At 43.7% G+C, this 17158-nt stretch overlaps 1 protein-coding gene across 2 annotated transcripts in view; it reads left to right on the top strand.

The window, feature by feature from the left end:
* Window positions 1–17158, top strand: part of Nid1 (nidogen 1) — a 73751-nt gene that overhangs the window by 18697 nt on the left and 37896 nt on the right. For both annotated transcript variants that reach the window (XM_028769925.1, XM_028769924.1), the window contains exons 2-5: window positions 6221–6520; window positions 7624–7850; window positions 11359–11738; window positions 15706–15855. In XM_028769925.1, coding sequence (XP_028625758.1) covers window positions 6221–6520; window positions 7624–7850; window positions 11359–11738; window positions 15706–15855 — 1057 coding nt within the window. The remainder of the gene's footprint in view (window positions 1–6220; window positions 6521–7623; window positions 7851–11358; window positions 11739–15705; window positions 15856–17158) is intronic.

Raw genomic sequence — 17158 nt, 5'->3', positions numbered from 1 at the left:
CATGGTGGACACTCATTGGTGTCTGCTGCACAATGCTTTTGTTAATATCAGTTTCTTTCTAGACTCTGGAGCAGTTCTAGAACGCCACAGGACTATGTGACTTTTGATGAACTTTATCAACAGGCATTGCTTTTGCCACAGCCATCTGCTCATTAGCCCAGGGCAAATGACATGCCTGATTCTGGGGCTGGGGGGGGGGGGGGCTAGGAGGAAGGCCTGGGTGGGAAGGAATGCCAAGCAGCGATGTCCACCTCTTATTTATTTTTGCTTCTGTGTTTGTGCTTTGAGTGCCAGGGCCCCAACATTTACTGTAAGACCAATGTCAAGGGACTCTTCGTTATGTTTGGACTTTTTTTTTTTTCGGCCTTACGTTTAAATCTTTTAACCCATTTCCAGTTAATATTTTGTGGGTGCCATAAAATAAGGAATCCATCCTTATTACTTTAAATGGGCATATCCAGTTTCCTTGGCACTGCTTATTGAAGAGAATGCCCTGTGCCATGGTGTGTTCTTGGCAGGCTTGTGAGATCTTAGTTGGCTGTGTATGTTTAGGTTTATGGCTGCTCCCCACCCCTTACCCCACTTCTTTCTGGGCCTCTGAGTCCCTGTGTGGTCCATGCGCCCCACATGTCTGTCCTTTCTTAGGAAGCTTGATGGCTAGTCATTTCAGTTTATATGTCATATTTATATGCTTTTGGGGGGTCCATTATACCTCATTGTAGCTGAAAAACAAAAAATCAAAGACCAAGGTCAACTCCTGATTGATCTTTAGTGTTGGCTTTATCTACTTGCCCTGGTTTCTGAACTTTATTCCTGTTCATTATTGTTGAATAATCCTGTTCATTATTGTTGTGAAGCAGTTTCCTCTGGGGCTGTCACGTCCCTTGCCTTCATTGAACAGGGACTTACAGAATACCTGACCATACCAAAAAAAAAAAAAAAACAAAAAAACCAAGCAGAACAATCCAGGGATAGTTAAGTCTGCGGAAGTCACAATGAACCTGCCAACATTTCCTAGTAGAAGGAGTAGTTTCTTCAGTCTATTACTGCCCTATCTGAGCAGAAAAAATATTTCTTGTTTTTGCTTTTTGAGACAAGGCCTCTTTATGTAGCTCTGGCTGTCTTAGAACTCACTCTGTAGACCAGACTGGCCTCAGACTCACAGGGATCTGCCTGCCTCTGCCTCCTGTGTGCTGGGATTAAAGGCGTATACTACCATCACACAGCTTTAGTTTATATTTTTTAAATGTTAATTTTTTTAGCCTGGTATGGTGGTGCATACCTTTAACCCCAGCATTCAGGAGACAGGGGTGGGTGGATCTCTACGAGTTCCCACCTATCCTAATCTACAGAGTGAGTTCTAGACCAGCTAGGGCTACATAGTGAGGTCCTGTCTCAATTTATTATTTTTAATTCTGTTTATGAGTATGTATCTACATGTGGATACGTGCACATGAGTGCAGGTGCCCCTGGAGTCCCAGAGGCATCAAGTGCCCGGGGCCTGGAATTGTTAGCTACCTGACATGAATGCTAGAACTAAACTTTGGGTCCTCTGGAAAAGCAGTACGTCCTCCTAAGCACTAAGCCATGTCTCCAGCCCCTTTATGACTATTTTAAAACATAGAACACTTCAGTTTGTCATGTCATCTCTAGGGCATGCTGATCTCTGTAATCTCTGTATTTTAGTATATGTGCTGCCAAAAGGAACACTTTGAAACAGGTTTTTTCTTCCTTTTTTCTTTCTTTTTTTTTTTTTTTTTTTGGTTTTTTGAGACAGGATTTCTCTGTGTAGCCCTGGCTGTCCTGGAGCTCACTCTGTAGACCAGGCTGGCCTCAAACTCAGAAATCCATAGGTTTTTTCTTAACTAAATGTTTTACAATTATTATTATTACACTTGCATGTGTGTGTGTGTGTGCGCGTGTGCCACAGCACACATAGATGCCAGAGGACCACTTGTAGGAGTCTTTTTTCTTTCCTTCTACCTTGTGGCTTCTGTGGATGAGACTGATGTCCTCCAGCTTGGCGGCACATGCCTTTCCCCGCAGAGCACTCTCACTTGCCCATGAATACCATGTGTCCCCAGGAAAGGCCACACAGCACTTATCTCTTTGGAGAAACTAAGATTATTATAGAAGATTTCCAAACATTAAAAATAAAACAGAGTGAACTCCTACATCTCCATTACTCAGCTTCAACAAATATCAACCTGTGACTAACACTGCTTCATTCATAACCCCAGGTGTCTGTCGCATCCCCATCTCCATCTCACACTGGGTTATTTTAAAGCAAATCTTAAGCATTTTATTTCCTTGTAAATATTTTTGGAATGTATCTCAAAAAGACCCTATAAAAAATAACAAAACGGGCCAGGCAGTGGTGGCATACACTTTTAATCTCAGCGCTTGGGAGGCAGAGGCAGGCAGACAGACTTCTGAGTTCGAGGCCAGCCTGGTCTATAAAGTGAGTTTCAGGACAACCAAGGCTATACAGAGAAACCCTGTCTCAAAACAACAACAACAACAAAATAACAAAACAAGAAAAATCACAATTACATCTAAGTATTGTAATTCCTCTCTCTCCATCTCTATCTGTTTCCCCCTGCTGCTCACCCTGAGCAATGTCTGGCTGTGTAGCCTTGGCTGCCCTGGAACTTGCTATATAGACCAGGCTGGTTTTGAACTCAAAGGGACCCACCTGCCTCTCCTCCTGAGAGTCAACACACTTTGCTTCTTCTTTTTTTTTTTTTTTTCCTTTTCAGTGACTGGCTTAAATCAGAATCTAGCCACATTGTACTTCATGTATATACATCTTTCTTAAGACTTTTTTTCTTTTTAAAGACAGCACAGGCTGGCCTGTAACTCTATGTTGCAGAGGATGTCTCTGAACTACTGATTTTCCTGACTCTAGCTCCCAGTGGATGAGATTACCACACTCAGTTTATGCAGTGCCAGGAACCCTGTAAATGGAACCTCGCCCCATGGGTTAGTTCCCTTGTGTGCTCTGAGGGACTACAGGGCTGCCATTCTCTGGTCTGTGTGACTCAGTGGGGGCTCACTCCAGCCATTTCCAAAGCAGCCTGCATGCACAGATCTTGTCCCTGTCTTGTACTCTGGAGGAAGTCAAGAAGCTGGAGGGGACATTAAGTGCTGTATTAAGCTTTGGAGTGGTGGTGGTGACTAAGACAAAGAGTCACTGACCCCTGGTTGCTGAGTGCATAGGGCAAGGGCCTGCAAACAGGGCTTAAGGGAACAGGAGGCAGAGAGTGTGGGAGGAGGAGTGAAGTTTAAGGAGTCTGTGAAAGGAGTCTGTGGTGATGAGTAGCTGCTTGAAGGACTGGATGGGCCAGTCCCGGGAACCCAGGTGTCAGCACTGGGAATGCTGGGACTTTAGGAAAGGAGAAAGGCAAAGGAACCAAACTGGCAAGCAGACTCAGGCCCGTAATCATATCATTTGGGAGATGGAGGCAAGAGGATAGAAGTTCAAGGTCATCTTTTGCTACATATTTAGTTTTAGGCTAGCCCTCTCCAAAACAAACAAACCAACACCAAGATACTTCGCAAGTGTTACAGTTGCTACAGGTGGGAGAATGCAGCCATGGCCAGCTGCATGGTTCTGACTGGGTGGGGAGCTTCATGCCTAACAGGGGGAAACATTGCTTCACAAGCTGGCTATTCTTTGACATATTTCCAAAACAACCACCACCACCACCACCACCACCACCACCACCACCACCACCACCACCACCAAAAAAAACCAAAAAACTTAAAGGGACAGGCCTGAAGTTAGGGATCATCAGAAACCAGGTTATTTAGCTCCTTATAGCATCTCTCTCTGAGTCTGGCTTTCTTCATTCTCACAGATGTCTGAGTTGAAGGTCAAATTGGCCGAAGAAACAGCTTTCCCAGTAATGATACCAAGGAGAGTTATGTGATCTGGTGACAAATAGTCACCCAAGGGCCTTGCATGAAATTTGATTTCTAAGGCAAGCATTCCTTGTGAAAATAGAATCATTCCAGTGCCCAGATTCCAAAGAATAGATGGTACTAGGAGAGTTTTCAGGATTGTTAGATGATTTTGAATTTTCTTTGGAAAATAGCCTTGTGGAAGGGAGCTGTCTATATGTGGTCTCCATGGGATTGCTTCCTACTGGCAGCCAGTCACTGCCAACGCCTGGCATCTGCTTGAGAAAGTGAGTAGTTTCCCACGCTCCCCCATCACAGCGGTTGGGATGTTTGTGCTGGGGGAAGTTGGATGTCGTGAATTGGGCTGCAGGAGGCCTCTTGCATGATTGCCATCCCTGCAGACTGTCAATTTATTCTGGAAGAGTCTTACTGTTGCCATGTGATGGAAAATATGTTACCTGAGAAATTAATAGCCCATGACACTTATAAAAAGAGATGGTTTTGGGACTGGGAAATATAGCTCAGTGGGTAGAAGGCTTGCCTGGCATACACAGTCTTTGGTTCCATTCTCTCACATAGCATAAACTGGAGGTGATAGTGTGTACCTATAACACTTGTTGGGTAAAGACAGGAGGGTCAGAAGTTCAAGGTCAGGAGGCTGGAAGTATATAGTTTAGTGGGTCAGCACCTAAGTGTGAAGCCCTAAAGCCGACTCCCAGGGCTCCAGTAAATAAATAATTAAATAAATAAGTTTATCTATTAATTAAAAATAAATGATACTTTTGTTGAGTTCCAAAGCTCTAGGTTTTTGTTGTTGTTGTTTTGTTTGTTTGTTGTTGTTTTCCCAGCCTAGGTTGGAATCAGCTCCACCATCTCTAACCTTATTAACAGGTTCTGGGGAATGAAAGATCTGTCTCCAGATAAATATGAAAAGTGAATAGCAACCCAACTCTGGCTTCCACATGCCTTCTCAAACACATGGCAGTGAAAATACTTTATAAGAACTAGAAAAGATTCTGAGAACTCCACACATGCCATGATTAAGCTGGCCTTGAACTCATTAAGTAGCACAGAATGACCTTGAGTTCCTCCTGCCCCCACCTACCCAGTGCCAGCATATACTACCAAGCCCAGTTCATACATTGCTGGCAGTTGAACCCAAGGCCTGGTGTGGCCAGGCAGGAATTCTACTGACAGATATATTTGCAGTCCTGAGATGATTGACCTTGGAGTCAAGATCTTTCAGGCAGAATTCCAGTGATATTATTTATGTATGGTGACTTTGGATGAGTTAATTACTTTACTTAATTTTCCTACTAGAAAAATATGGGTACCAGTGACACCTAGTCTTCTGGTGTTTTCCCAAGGGTTAGATGCTACCTACAAAGTGGTGAACTGTTAATGCTGTTAGCTGGTACTATGCACTAAGCTAGTCACAGTAGTTAACAACACTAGGCAGTTACCTCTTAACACATTCATTTTATCACATTATCCTTCCCTTTCTTTGGATTGTGGGTTCCTTTAAGGTGGGGCTGTATCTAGCCTCTCTGGTACCTACAGTGGTATAACACTGACCCAGTGTGGAAGGCTTACTGCCCTTGTTGAGTTAATTAATCATTTGGATAACGCTGGTAGTCAACAAATCTTTGTTACTCTCATCATTTTGGTCAGGAGGACACAGAGAGGAAACTTGAGACATTTGAGATACTGCCCATACAGTGACAACAGGCACCCTGCATCGTGTCCTAAGATTCTTGTCTACCATTCCCTGCAGCCTATCATGTTGGGAAGACAAATGCTGGTTTTGCCAGTCAGATTCACCTCTTTCTGCGATTCTGTTTATTTTATGTTCCATGGGCAGCTGCAACAGTATCCGGTAAGGGAGTGATCACTTCCTGTGTTAGTTACATTTGTGTCTTTGCAGCTGCCGTGACCACCAGAACTTGATAGCAACAACTAAATGGAGGAAAGGCTTATTTTGGCTCATGGTTCTGGTGAGGTTTTATCCCGTCATAGTGAGGAAGGTACCATAGAGCATTGTGAAGCTGCACAGTCTGCGTGATGAGAACCTGTGGCAGGGGCTGTTCACATGATGGCTGATTAGGGGACAGAGAGCAAGGCAGGGGGAGCTAGGAGCAAAGGCCTGACCTTGGTGATCTCCTTCCATCAGCCAGGCTCCAGTGACTCATGGTTCCACAGCCTCTCAAAATGGTACCACCAGCTAGAAAATGTGTAGGTCATGTAGAAAATCAAACCCTAACATTCACGTCAGGAGTTCACCTTTGCATTCTCTCTAACCACACTTGCTTCCTTACAGGTCACCACAAATGGCATCATCGCCATGAGCGAACCCCCAGCCACAGAATCCCAACCTGGAACCTTCCCACCCAGCTTCGGCTCAGTAGCACCTTTCCTGGCTGACTTGGACACAACAGGCGGTCTGGGGAATGTGTATTATCGAGAAGACTTATCCCCCTTCATTATTCAGATGGCAGCAGAGTATGTTCAGAGAGGCTTCCCAGAGGTCTCTTTCCAGCCCACCAGTGTGGTGGTTGTCACTTGGGAATCTGTGGCCCCCTATGGAGGGCCCAGCGGGAGCTTTGCTGAGGAAGGCAAGGTGAGTGTATCGCACATGGAGATGCAGGTACCTGGTCTGGTATGTTGGCTGTAGTCTTCGGGCTTCTGGTTTGTCCTTGTTCCAGTGGACAACATGCCTATGCTATTGCTCAAGACAGGAAGTCTAGAGAAAGGTCCAATAAATTGCTTGCTGCATGCAGGTCAGCAACCTCCAGATGCTTATCTATAAGGGCTGTCTAAATCATCTCTGTGACTCTCTGATATTGAGAAAGCCAGTTATTTGAGGAGATTGCTCCATGGCAAACATATGCCCGGGAAATGGTACCTGTGTTCCTTCTATAATTGAGAAAAAGTGGGAAGATAGCTTCTAATTATAGAGAAGTTATTAATGGGAAATGATAGATATCAAAGTTCTGATCAAAGTTCTGATCAATGTGCTCCTCTTGAGTGAAGGAAAGTCCTTTAGTAAAGAAGCTGCTTTAGTAATATTTGATGGAACAATCCCCAAACTTTTGGCCTTATCTCCTTTTATCACTGTCCCCCATGGGACACACAGCATTCCACAGAACACACTTTGGAGAAGTCTGTGGTGGGTCTGCATAGCTCACATGCTTCGAAAAATTGGAAGCTTGCCTGACCCCAGAGTACTGAGCTCTTGCTTGCCTCTTGGGACTAACCTGATAAAACTCCGTATACCCTCTCCAGCACTTGTACCAAACTCTTAGATTTGCCTTGAGCATACGTTTTCCTTTGTTCTGGTATGTTGTAAGCCTATGACATCTTGCACTCACTGTCCTTTGTCCTTGACATGACCTTCTTCTGATCGAAGGCCCTCAGGCCCTCCTGTGGAGCCTTGATCATCAAGGGCCTCTCCTACCCTGACCCTACCCAGCCCAGGACACTTCTTCATTTGAGCTACTTGGAGCATGTGCATGCATTTCTATTACATCATCTGTCCTCAAGCTAGGCCATGTTTTGTCCTTATATCCAACTCTCCACGTAGATATTATGTTCTAAATCTCAGGAGAGTGAGGTAGAGCACTGCTGGCCCTCCACTGTCCTTTCTACAAGGAGCCCAGTGAACGGCATGCTTTGAGAGTGTGACTGTGTTGCTAGAAACTGACTTTTAACTCATCTTCACAGAGAAACACGTTCCAGGCTGTTCTGGCCTCCTCAAATTCCAGCTCCTACGCCATTTTCCTCTATCCCGAAGATGGTCTACAGTTCTTTACAACATTCTCAAAGAAGGATGAAACCCAAGTACCCGCCGTGGTTGGCTTCAGCAAAGGTCTAGTAGGATTTCTGTGGAAGAGCAACGGCGCCTATAACATATTTGCCAATGACAGGGAATCAATTGAAAATTTGGCCAAGTACGCATATTCCTTATTTGTTTTTCTTCATTAGATTCCCCATAATAATATTATTATGTATTGTTTTATCGAACAAAATGTGATAGGCATTAAATTACCTGAGAATGTTCTTATAGATTTAAATTTTCTAGAGAGATATTTAAACGTTGAAACAGTATTTCTTCCTGATGAGCCTTAGGGAATATATTAGCATGAAGAGGTCGTTGGTTTGTCTCCATCTTTATTTATGTGTCTGAGCATTTCGCATCACACAAATGCAGTGCCTGTGGAGTCTAGAAAAGCACTGGATCCCCTGAGACTGAAGTCACAGATGGCTCTGAGCCACCACACGGAAGCTGGGAATAGAACCCAGACTCCCTGGAGGAGTTACCAATGATCTTAATTCTTGAGCCATCTCTCTAGCCCCAACAGTTTGCTGTTTAGCGTGCACCCTCATGCAAAACTGTCTTGACTGTGTCCTCTGAGTTTGAAGTCAGAAATGACGGAAAGTTAAACCTGTCTTCTGCCAGGAACCTACGCTAAGAGTGGTTTTCCTCTCGCTGTTGCAGAACAGTTCTTCACTGCACTCAGTGAAGCCTCATTTAGTGCTGGTGTAGAAAAGCAAGGGATGTGGGATATTATACAGAAGAGAGGGCTAGCCAAGATTATTGGGTTTTTGTTTTGTTTTGTTTAGGTATTTTGAGACAGGATCTCATATAGCCCAGGATGTCCCCAAACTTTTTACATAGAGAAGGATGAACCCCAGATCCTTGAACCCCAGATCCCTCAGTCCCCACCTGCAAGGTGCTGGGGTTACAGGTATGAGACAGCATGCCTGACTCCCAGACTGGTTTTTAAGAGTTAAAATCTTACATCTCCCAATACTCTTTAACCTACCCCCCTCCCCATTTTGTCTTCTTAGGTCTAGATTAATGTGTTCCTGTCCTTTGCCAAGTGCTGCTGACAAATGCAGAATAACTGACTTATGTACTAGGAGAAGCCCTGAGGCACAGTGCTTGCCCTGTTCTGTGGCGTAAACATGTCTGCCATGGCCATGACTTAGAAAACCAGAAAGATGAGCATAGAAAATGAGTATCATTTGAAAAGTTTAGGTACTTCTCACTTTTAAAAACATATGACTTGGCAGGGTGGTGGTGGTGCATACCTTTAGTCCCAGCACTTGGGAGGCAGAGGCAGGCAGATTTCTGAGTTCGAGGCCAGTCTGGTCTACAGAATGAGTTCCAGGACAGCCAGGGCTACACAGAGAAACCCTGTCTCGAAAAACCAAAAACCAAAAACCAAAAACCAAAACAAAAAAAAAGAAAAGAAAAGAAAAACTAAACCAAACCAAACCAAAACAAAAAAACATATGACTTAGTGTATTATGACTTAGTGTATGTATATGTATATACAGTACATACATACATATGTGTACACATACTTACATATTTATTGGTACTGAGGATTGAACATAGGGCCTTGTTATGCTGGGGGAGCACTTTTATCATTGAGCTACATTGCTAGCCCTTAATTTAATTTTTGTACAGTGACTATGATGTGACTGTTTCTCTCTTTTTATTTTTTATTTTTTTTTAGGTTTTTCGAGACAGGGTTTCTCTGTGTAGCCCTGGCTGTCCTGGAACTCACTCTGTAGACCAGGCTAGCCTCGAACTCTCGAACTCAGAGATCCGCCTGCCTCTGCCTCCCAAGTGCTGGGATTAAAGGCGTGAGCCCACTGCCCAGCTTTTTTTTTTTTAAAGATTTATTCATTTTTTATTTATATAAGTACACTGTAGCTGTCTTCAGACACACCAGAAGAGGGCATTGGATCCCATTACAGATGGTTGTGAGCCACCATGTGGTTGCTGGGAATTGAACTCAGGACCTCTGGAAGAGCAGTCAGTGCTCTTAACCACTGAGCCATCTCTCCAGTCCGTGACTATGTTTCTTAAGTGGCTTTAAGAAACCATTTTATATAATTTCTGAAAGAAATACTTCTGATCACAGATACACAAGAGTAATTCAAATACTGGGTTAAAACTTAGAGATTAGGGTCACTCGGCTGCATTTAGCATATTTACTGCCTCCAGGTTTTGAATCTCATTTCCTTTTCAGAGTGTGAGCACTGTCAGCATACACAGTCCCCCTTATTGTGTGTGTAAGGGGGTCCCTGGCACCAACCAATTCTCCAGTTCTCTGGATACTTATAGTTTAGATCAGGTCTGGTACCAACCTAGCTACCTGGAATCCATAAAGATACCACATCTATACAGTCTGGTCTCATATGATGCCCCCACCTCAGCTGCCAATGCCCAGGTCCTACAGCTGTGCCTGTGCTTCTGACCACACTGTTATAAGTCAACGAGCCTGTCTATTCTCAGAATCAGTAATTTACTAGAACAGCTCACAAAGCTCAGAAAAACCCCTGTTACTCTTCCTGGGTTGTTATAAAGAAGCATGTCAGAAGGCTGGAGCGATGGCTCAGCAATTCTTTCAGAGCGTTCCAGTTCAGTTTACAGTATTCACATTTGGTAGCTCACAACCACCTGCAACTCCAGCTCCAGGGAGATCTGAGCCCCCGTTTTTGGCCTCTCTGGGAACTTGCATGTACATGTACATACAAACACACACACACACACACACACACTCACAAATAAATAATAAAATAAATCCTAAAACAATACAAAGCAAAGCAAAACAAAACAGAACAAACCTCCAAAACACAACAGGACTAGAGAAATGGTTCAGTTGGAACAAGACCTGACTACTATTCCCACACCCACATAAAAAGCCAGACATGGTGGTATCTACTCATAAATCCAACCCTGGGAAGTTGAGATGGATGGATTCCTGGCATTTTGCCAGCCATCCTTGTCTTCTTAGTGAACCCCAGGGCAGTGAGGTACCCAGTCTTAAAAACAAAACAAAATCAACAAAACAAACAAACAAACAAAAAAACAAGGTGTCCAGGCAAGGTGGTACACGCCTTTAGTCCCAGCACTAGAGAGATGGAGGCAGATGGATCTCTTTGAGACCAGCCTGGCCTACAAATTGAGTTTCATAACAGCTTGGTATACAGAGAAATCCTGTCTCAAAAGACAAAACAAAACAAAACAAACAAACAAAAACGCCAAACCAAAAAACTAAGTAGATTTTACTCCATTCGATGAAAAGAAAGTAGAGGTGAAATGACTCTCTGGCCCCTCATGAGACGGGGCACATAAACTGTGACTAGTACAAACTGGTGGCATTGAGAGTCTTTGGCATCCTGGGATGGCCCTAGAGGGTAGGCTCTTCATGGCGTTGTGTGTATTTAGACTCGGTCTCACTATATAGTCCCTTCCTGTATGAGCTCTGGGATGACCATCCATGGCCCTGCTGCCCTCCTGGACAGCAGCCCTTGCCAAGGGTAGACCCATGCCACACCTTTCAGATGGGCGTAGGCTATCTAAGCTCCTCCTGCCTGCTTGGTCAGTGGGGGCCGCTTGTGTGCTGTGGCCTATTCTCAAGATGCCTTCCTTGCCTCTAGGAGCAGCAACGCTGGGCACCAGGGTGTGTGGGTGTTTGAGATTGGAAGTCCTGCTACTGCCAAGGGGGTGGTGCCTGCAGATGTGAACCTGGACCTGGACGATGATGGAGCAGACTATGAGGATGAAGATTATGACCTAGCAACCTCTCATCTCGGCCTGGAGGATGTGGCCACCCCACCCTCTCCCTCCCATAGTCCAAGAAGGGGATACCCTGACCCACACAATGTACCTGGGATCCTCTCTCCTAGCTACGAGGCTACAGAGAGACCCCATGGAATCCCCACTGAGAGGACCAGATCTTTCGAGCTGCCAGTACAGAGGTTCCCCCAGCAGCACCCTCAGGTCATTGATGTGGATGAAGTAGAGGAAACAGGAGTTGGTAAGATACCCGTTTTGCAAAGTGGAACATTTTTTTTTTTTGTCTGCTTGGTTTCTAGACAGGAGTTGGCTAGTGTAGGGTGGGTCATGTTCCCCATGGGGAGACTTTATGGGGAGTAGATGGCCTGAGGGAACAGGGGCTGAATGTTCTCACTGAAGAGCAATGGGTGCACAGATCCCATGACTTCTGAGTGACCCAGTGATCTTTTAGGATTAGAGATTTGTTTCTAGACACAGTGGGAGTATGCCTCATTTCAAGATTCTTCATAATGTATTCTGTTTTAAAGAAAGTCAGGGCCAGGGAAAGATGGCTTAGCAGGTAAAGGTACTAATGACCCGTTAGATCTTCTGAAGCCCACACAGTAGAAGGGGAGGTATGACTCCTCCAAACTGTACACACACACACACACACACACACACACACACACAGACACAAATGGACAGACAGATAGATGTATTGTCCTTTTAAGACAGGGGTCTCATTTATGTGGCTGTGGATGACCTGGGATTTAACATAGACTTGACTGGCTTTGAACTCATGGAGATTCTTCTGCCTCTGCTTCCCATGCACTGCCGTAATCTGGCTAATACATTTTTTTTCTTTCAAAATGTCATTGTTGGTTGGGCTGTGGTGGCACACACCTTTAATTTCAGCACTTGGGAGGGAGAGGCAGGTGGATATCTGTGAACTGAGGACAGCCTGGTCTATAGAGTGAGTTCTAGGACAGCCAGGGCTATGCAGAGAAACCCTGTCTACAAACCTAAAACCAAAACCAAAAAGATCATTATTGAGTGTTGTTAGTCCAACACTGAAGAGGCAGAATCAGGAGAATCGAAGCTTCTAGCCTGGGATACAGTAAGATCCTGTCTTAAAAACCAAAAGAGAAGAAAGGAACGTCCTTAGAATATTTTGGAACTCAAGTGTCTCCTCTGCAACTTCCGAGATGTATTCGCCCACCTGAAAAAACATTCTAGAAGTTTGCTTGGCTCTTTGTGCTGCTTTTCTTTCACATTTTTTCTTTTAGGTTTTGGAATTCAAGCAACTGATTATTTTTCCTCCTGTCAGTTGCAGTTGCTTTCTAAAGAACTAACTCTCTCTCTCCCTCCCTCCCTCTTACCCCCCACACACAAGCACACGTGTGTGTGCACACACACACTCACATGCACACACATGAGCACACACACGTACATCGGACCCTCTTAAATTGTAGTTTTATTCAATGTGGTATCTCCTCTTCCTTCTGAGTTTTGGTTTTTCCAAGGTAGCCCTGTCCTCAAACTCAGATCTGCCTGCCTGTCTTCTGATTCCAGGGATTAGAGGTTCATGACTACGCATGCACTCACAGTGTGATATATTCTAATCAACCATATTGTATCAAGTGTTTCCTACATTTTGAGGAAAATTACTTGAGCATTCTTTAAATATTATAAGTTCTCAAAATGTGCCTTTATTTTTCTTGAGATACACACACACACACACACACACACACACACAGAGGCACAATGGTTAGTTTTAAATGTCAACTTGATACAATATAGAATCACATGGAAAGAGTGTCAAAGAAAGATATCTATATCAGATTGACCCATGGGTGTGTCTGTGGTTGCCTAATTACCTTGATGGATATAGGAAGACCCAGGCTTCGAATGAGCTGCACCCTTCCATTGCCTGGGGCGCTGGATTGTGTGAGAGTGGAGAAAGCTGACTGAGCAGTAGGCGTGCATGTGTTTATTCCTTTCTGCTCTTGATTGTGACTGTGACATGACTGGCTTCTTTAAGTTCCTTCCTTGTACAATGGACTTATACGCCAGATAAACCCTTTTCTCCCCTAAGTTGCTTCTTGCCAGTTGTTTTGTTTTGTTTTTGGAGACATGTTCTCTGTGTAGCTTTGATTGTCTTGGATCTTACTCTAGTCCAGTGTGGCCTTGAACTCACAGAGATCTGCTGCCTCTGCCTCTCGAGTTCTGGGATTAAAGGTATGTACCAATACTGCCCAACATTTGTCAGAAGATTTTTAAATCATGAAAACGGGAAGAAAAATAGGATATCAATTGAGAAATCATTTAAAAAAAGAGATTTGTTTATTTTTATTTTCTGTGTATGTGTGTTTTACCTGCATGTCTGGTGTCCAGAAGAAGTCACCAGATCCCCGGTAACTGGAATTACAGATGGTTGTTAGGAATCGAACCTGGGTCCTCAAAGAGCAGCAAGTGCTTTTAACTACTGAGCCATCTTACCAGGTCCCATCAAGACCCAAGTAAATGGAGTCATTAGAGCCTTTAATTGTATCATAGGACCCTTTACTCTTTCTAGTAGCGGACATTATAAAAATTCTTAGAAACATTTAGTCTGTTCATGGCAGTATGCCAGCTGCTAGGTAGTCATTACTGTCTGTCCATATTGAATACCCAAAATGGGCAAGATGGGGATTTATGCTCACTACTGAGGCACAGAAGTGACCAAGATGCTATTTGATGGAAAGATGATTTCATGGATTCCAGCCTTCTACCTCATAAACACTGTTCTCTGGATTTAGGGGAGAGAAGGGGGACCCTGGCTTCACCAGCAGCATGAAGCTTCTGATTCTGTTATTGTCTATGTTTGCTTATAGGTGTTAAGGTTTGAGTCTCACTGTTTTTCCCTACCCTTCCTAAATATCTGAAACGACCATTTAAGGAACTGTCATATTTGTTTACTCCCAACAACAAATGGTGGTGATAGTCGCAGAAGCCCAGACTTCAACTCAAAATGTATCTGTGGCAGATGGCTTTTTTTTTTGTCCCTTTTCCAAGTTATTTCATTGTGTTTATTAGAAACATCAGCTGTCTAAAGCCTGCAGTAATGTTCTGGTGTTGTTTAAGTAGTTGCCCTCAGATACACAGAACACAGCAGACCCATCAACAGGGGATTGCTGGCTGGATCTTATGTAATCACGAAACCTAGTGTTTACTCAGGTGCCCTTCAGTTCAGTCACAGCTCATCTTTGTACACACTGGAAGTTCCAAGTATTTGCAGCCAATAGAATCTACCCGAGGATACATTTTTATCTTGATCTTCACTTGTAAAGTCAATTATAAACAGGATTATTGTTGTTTCTAGAAGTTCACTCCTCTTGGGATTTTGAACTTCATTCCAAATGAATTTGCTCTGGCTAGATCATTAAATTTAATAGGCAGGTTTGTGAGTCTAATAAAACAAACTCAGGAGGTGGAAATTTAAGGGAGAGAGGGATCGTTTTTGAGTCTTGGGTCAAAGGATCTCAGACGTAATCGAAGGATTGTTTCTGATTGGCTGATTTTAAATTTTATTTTTGGAGATTATAAAATAATTACATCATTTCCCTCTTTCTTTTCTCCCTCCAAACCCTCCATATTTACCCCTTGTCTTACTCTCTTTCAAATTCATGGCCTCTTTTTCTTTAATTGTTGTTATCGTTGTGTGTGTATTTCTATAATAGCTTTTGAGTATATAGGAATATAATATATACATACTCATTATATATATATTCAACAATATATTGTTATTGTTGTTTTTGTTTGTTTATTTCTCCACCATTTTCCTTCACTCGTAGCTTTGTCTCTGGAGTCCTCTCTGTTCATTGTTTGCTTTTGAGACACCATCCTGCTATGTCGCCTGGACTGACCTCAAACGAGATTCTCCATATGAATAGTGATGGGGCTGCACTGTATATAATATATATGCACACTTAAGAACTGTGACAGTTTTTAAGCATGATTTGTCAGTTTCTTTTAGACTTGTTTACATCAGTGATCTGGGTTACAGAGCCTTGTCTTTATCCAAATGGCCACACTCATGTCATGGGCTTTAGTCTGCTGTGGTTGGCTTGGCCCCTTGAAGGTCTTAGGTAGATGCGAGTCCAGCTGGCTCAAGGGCACCTGTGTTGAAATGCCTCTCAGCTGAGAACCTGCAGAACTTTGACAGGTATGCTTCTGTTTTCTCCAAACAGTATTCAGCTACAACACAGGTTCCCAGCAGACGTGTGCCAACAATAGACACCAGTGCTCTGTCCATGCTGAGTGCAGAGACTATGCTACTGGCTTCTGCTGCAGGTGTGTGGCCAACTACACGGGCAATGGCAGACAGTGTGTGGCAGAAGGTAATGTACTATTCCTGTGTATTTTCAGCTTCACAGAGAAGGAAGAGTGGCTTTGGGTCTTGGAGCTTGTTTATAGATGTGTCTTTTGCCCTGTTCTCTGGAATGTACAGTTTTTAATGACATTATCTCTGTTATATTCTCTGATGGACATTCCGCCTAGGATGTCCTTTTTGTTGTTGTTGCTTTTGTTTGTTTGTTTTTTCTCCCCCGATTTCCTTTACTCATAGCTTTGTCTCAGGAGTCCTCTCTGTTTGTTGTTTGTTTTGAGACACCATCTTGCTATGTAGCCTGGACTGACCTCAAACTTGAGATTCTCCATATGAAGAGTGATGAGGCTGCACTGTGCACCCCACACTTGGCTTGAGTCTCTAGCTCTGAGTATTGCTTGTAGATCTCTCTCTCTTTCTCCTTTTTCTCCTTCCCTCCCTCCTTCCTCCCCCTCCACCAGTTCTGTCCCTCCCTATCTGGCTTAGACCAGGGTATGTAGTGGGCTCAGTTTTTCCATTGTCTCTGCCTTCTTTCCTCATGTCCCTGAAACCACATCATGCCTGAGGTGAAGCTGACAGGGTGTTGTCCTCAGTTCTAGCTTGTCAGACTCAATGCACATCCAGCTACAGAATGGATTCCATGATAGCTGAGGTCAGCTTTGACCTCCATCCCCAAAGGACTGGCTAGTCCCTATGCCCACACAGTTAGAGGAGTCTTCTGTGTAAGTCTAAGGGTCTTTGTCACACTCACTGGAGACCTTTGGGACTTACAAATTAGAATGAAATAAAGTGACAGAACCTTGTATTTGGCCTTTGTCCTTTCCGATGCCACCAAATTGCCTCATTTGTCACAAACTACCTTCACGTGTGCTTAATGGGGACTTCAGTTGTTTTGTAAAATCTGACTAATTAAAACCTAGTTAGAGAAATTCGTTCTGTTTTCCAGATTCCTTACTCTCGCAATCTGAAATCAGTTATTTTAATTACACACACACACATACACACACACACACACACACACACACAATTGTTTCCTTCTGGGTCATAATTAAAGAAAGTGAGATTGATTTTATTTTCATCCTCAGCAATGAACCAACATGCAGTTTAGATGTCATATTAATTTGGGAGCATGTTTTTAATTTTAAACTGTTTTTTATTTCCTTCCAAATCTTGTCACCCCAGGGGTGGGATGCTTTTTAGTATTTGTGCTAGGCTTGGCTCTTGTACCTTTTGCCCTAGGAAAAGCTTCCAAAATCCACACGGAAGTGTATTCCCTCCCTCCCTCCCTCCCTCCCTCCCTCCTTCCCTCCCTCCCT

The sequence above is a fragment of the Grammomys surdaster genome, unplaced genomic scaffold (genome assembly GCF_004785775.1).
Source record: "Grammomys surdaster isolate TR1022 unplaced genomic scaffold, NIH_TR_1.0 194, whole genome shotgun sequence".
Taxonomy (NCBI): Eukaryota; Metazoa; Chordata; class Mammalia; order Rodentia; family Muridae; genus Grammomys; species Grammomys surdaster.
Note: the sequence above shows the minus strand (reverse complement) of the source record. Positions and strands in the feature narration are given on the sequence as shown.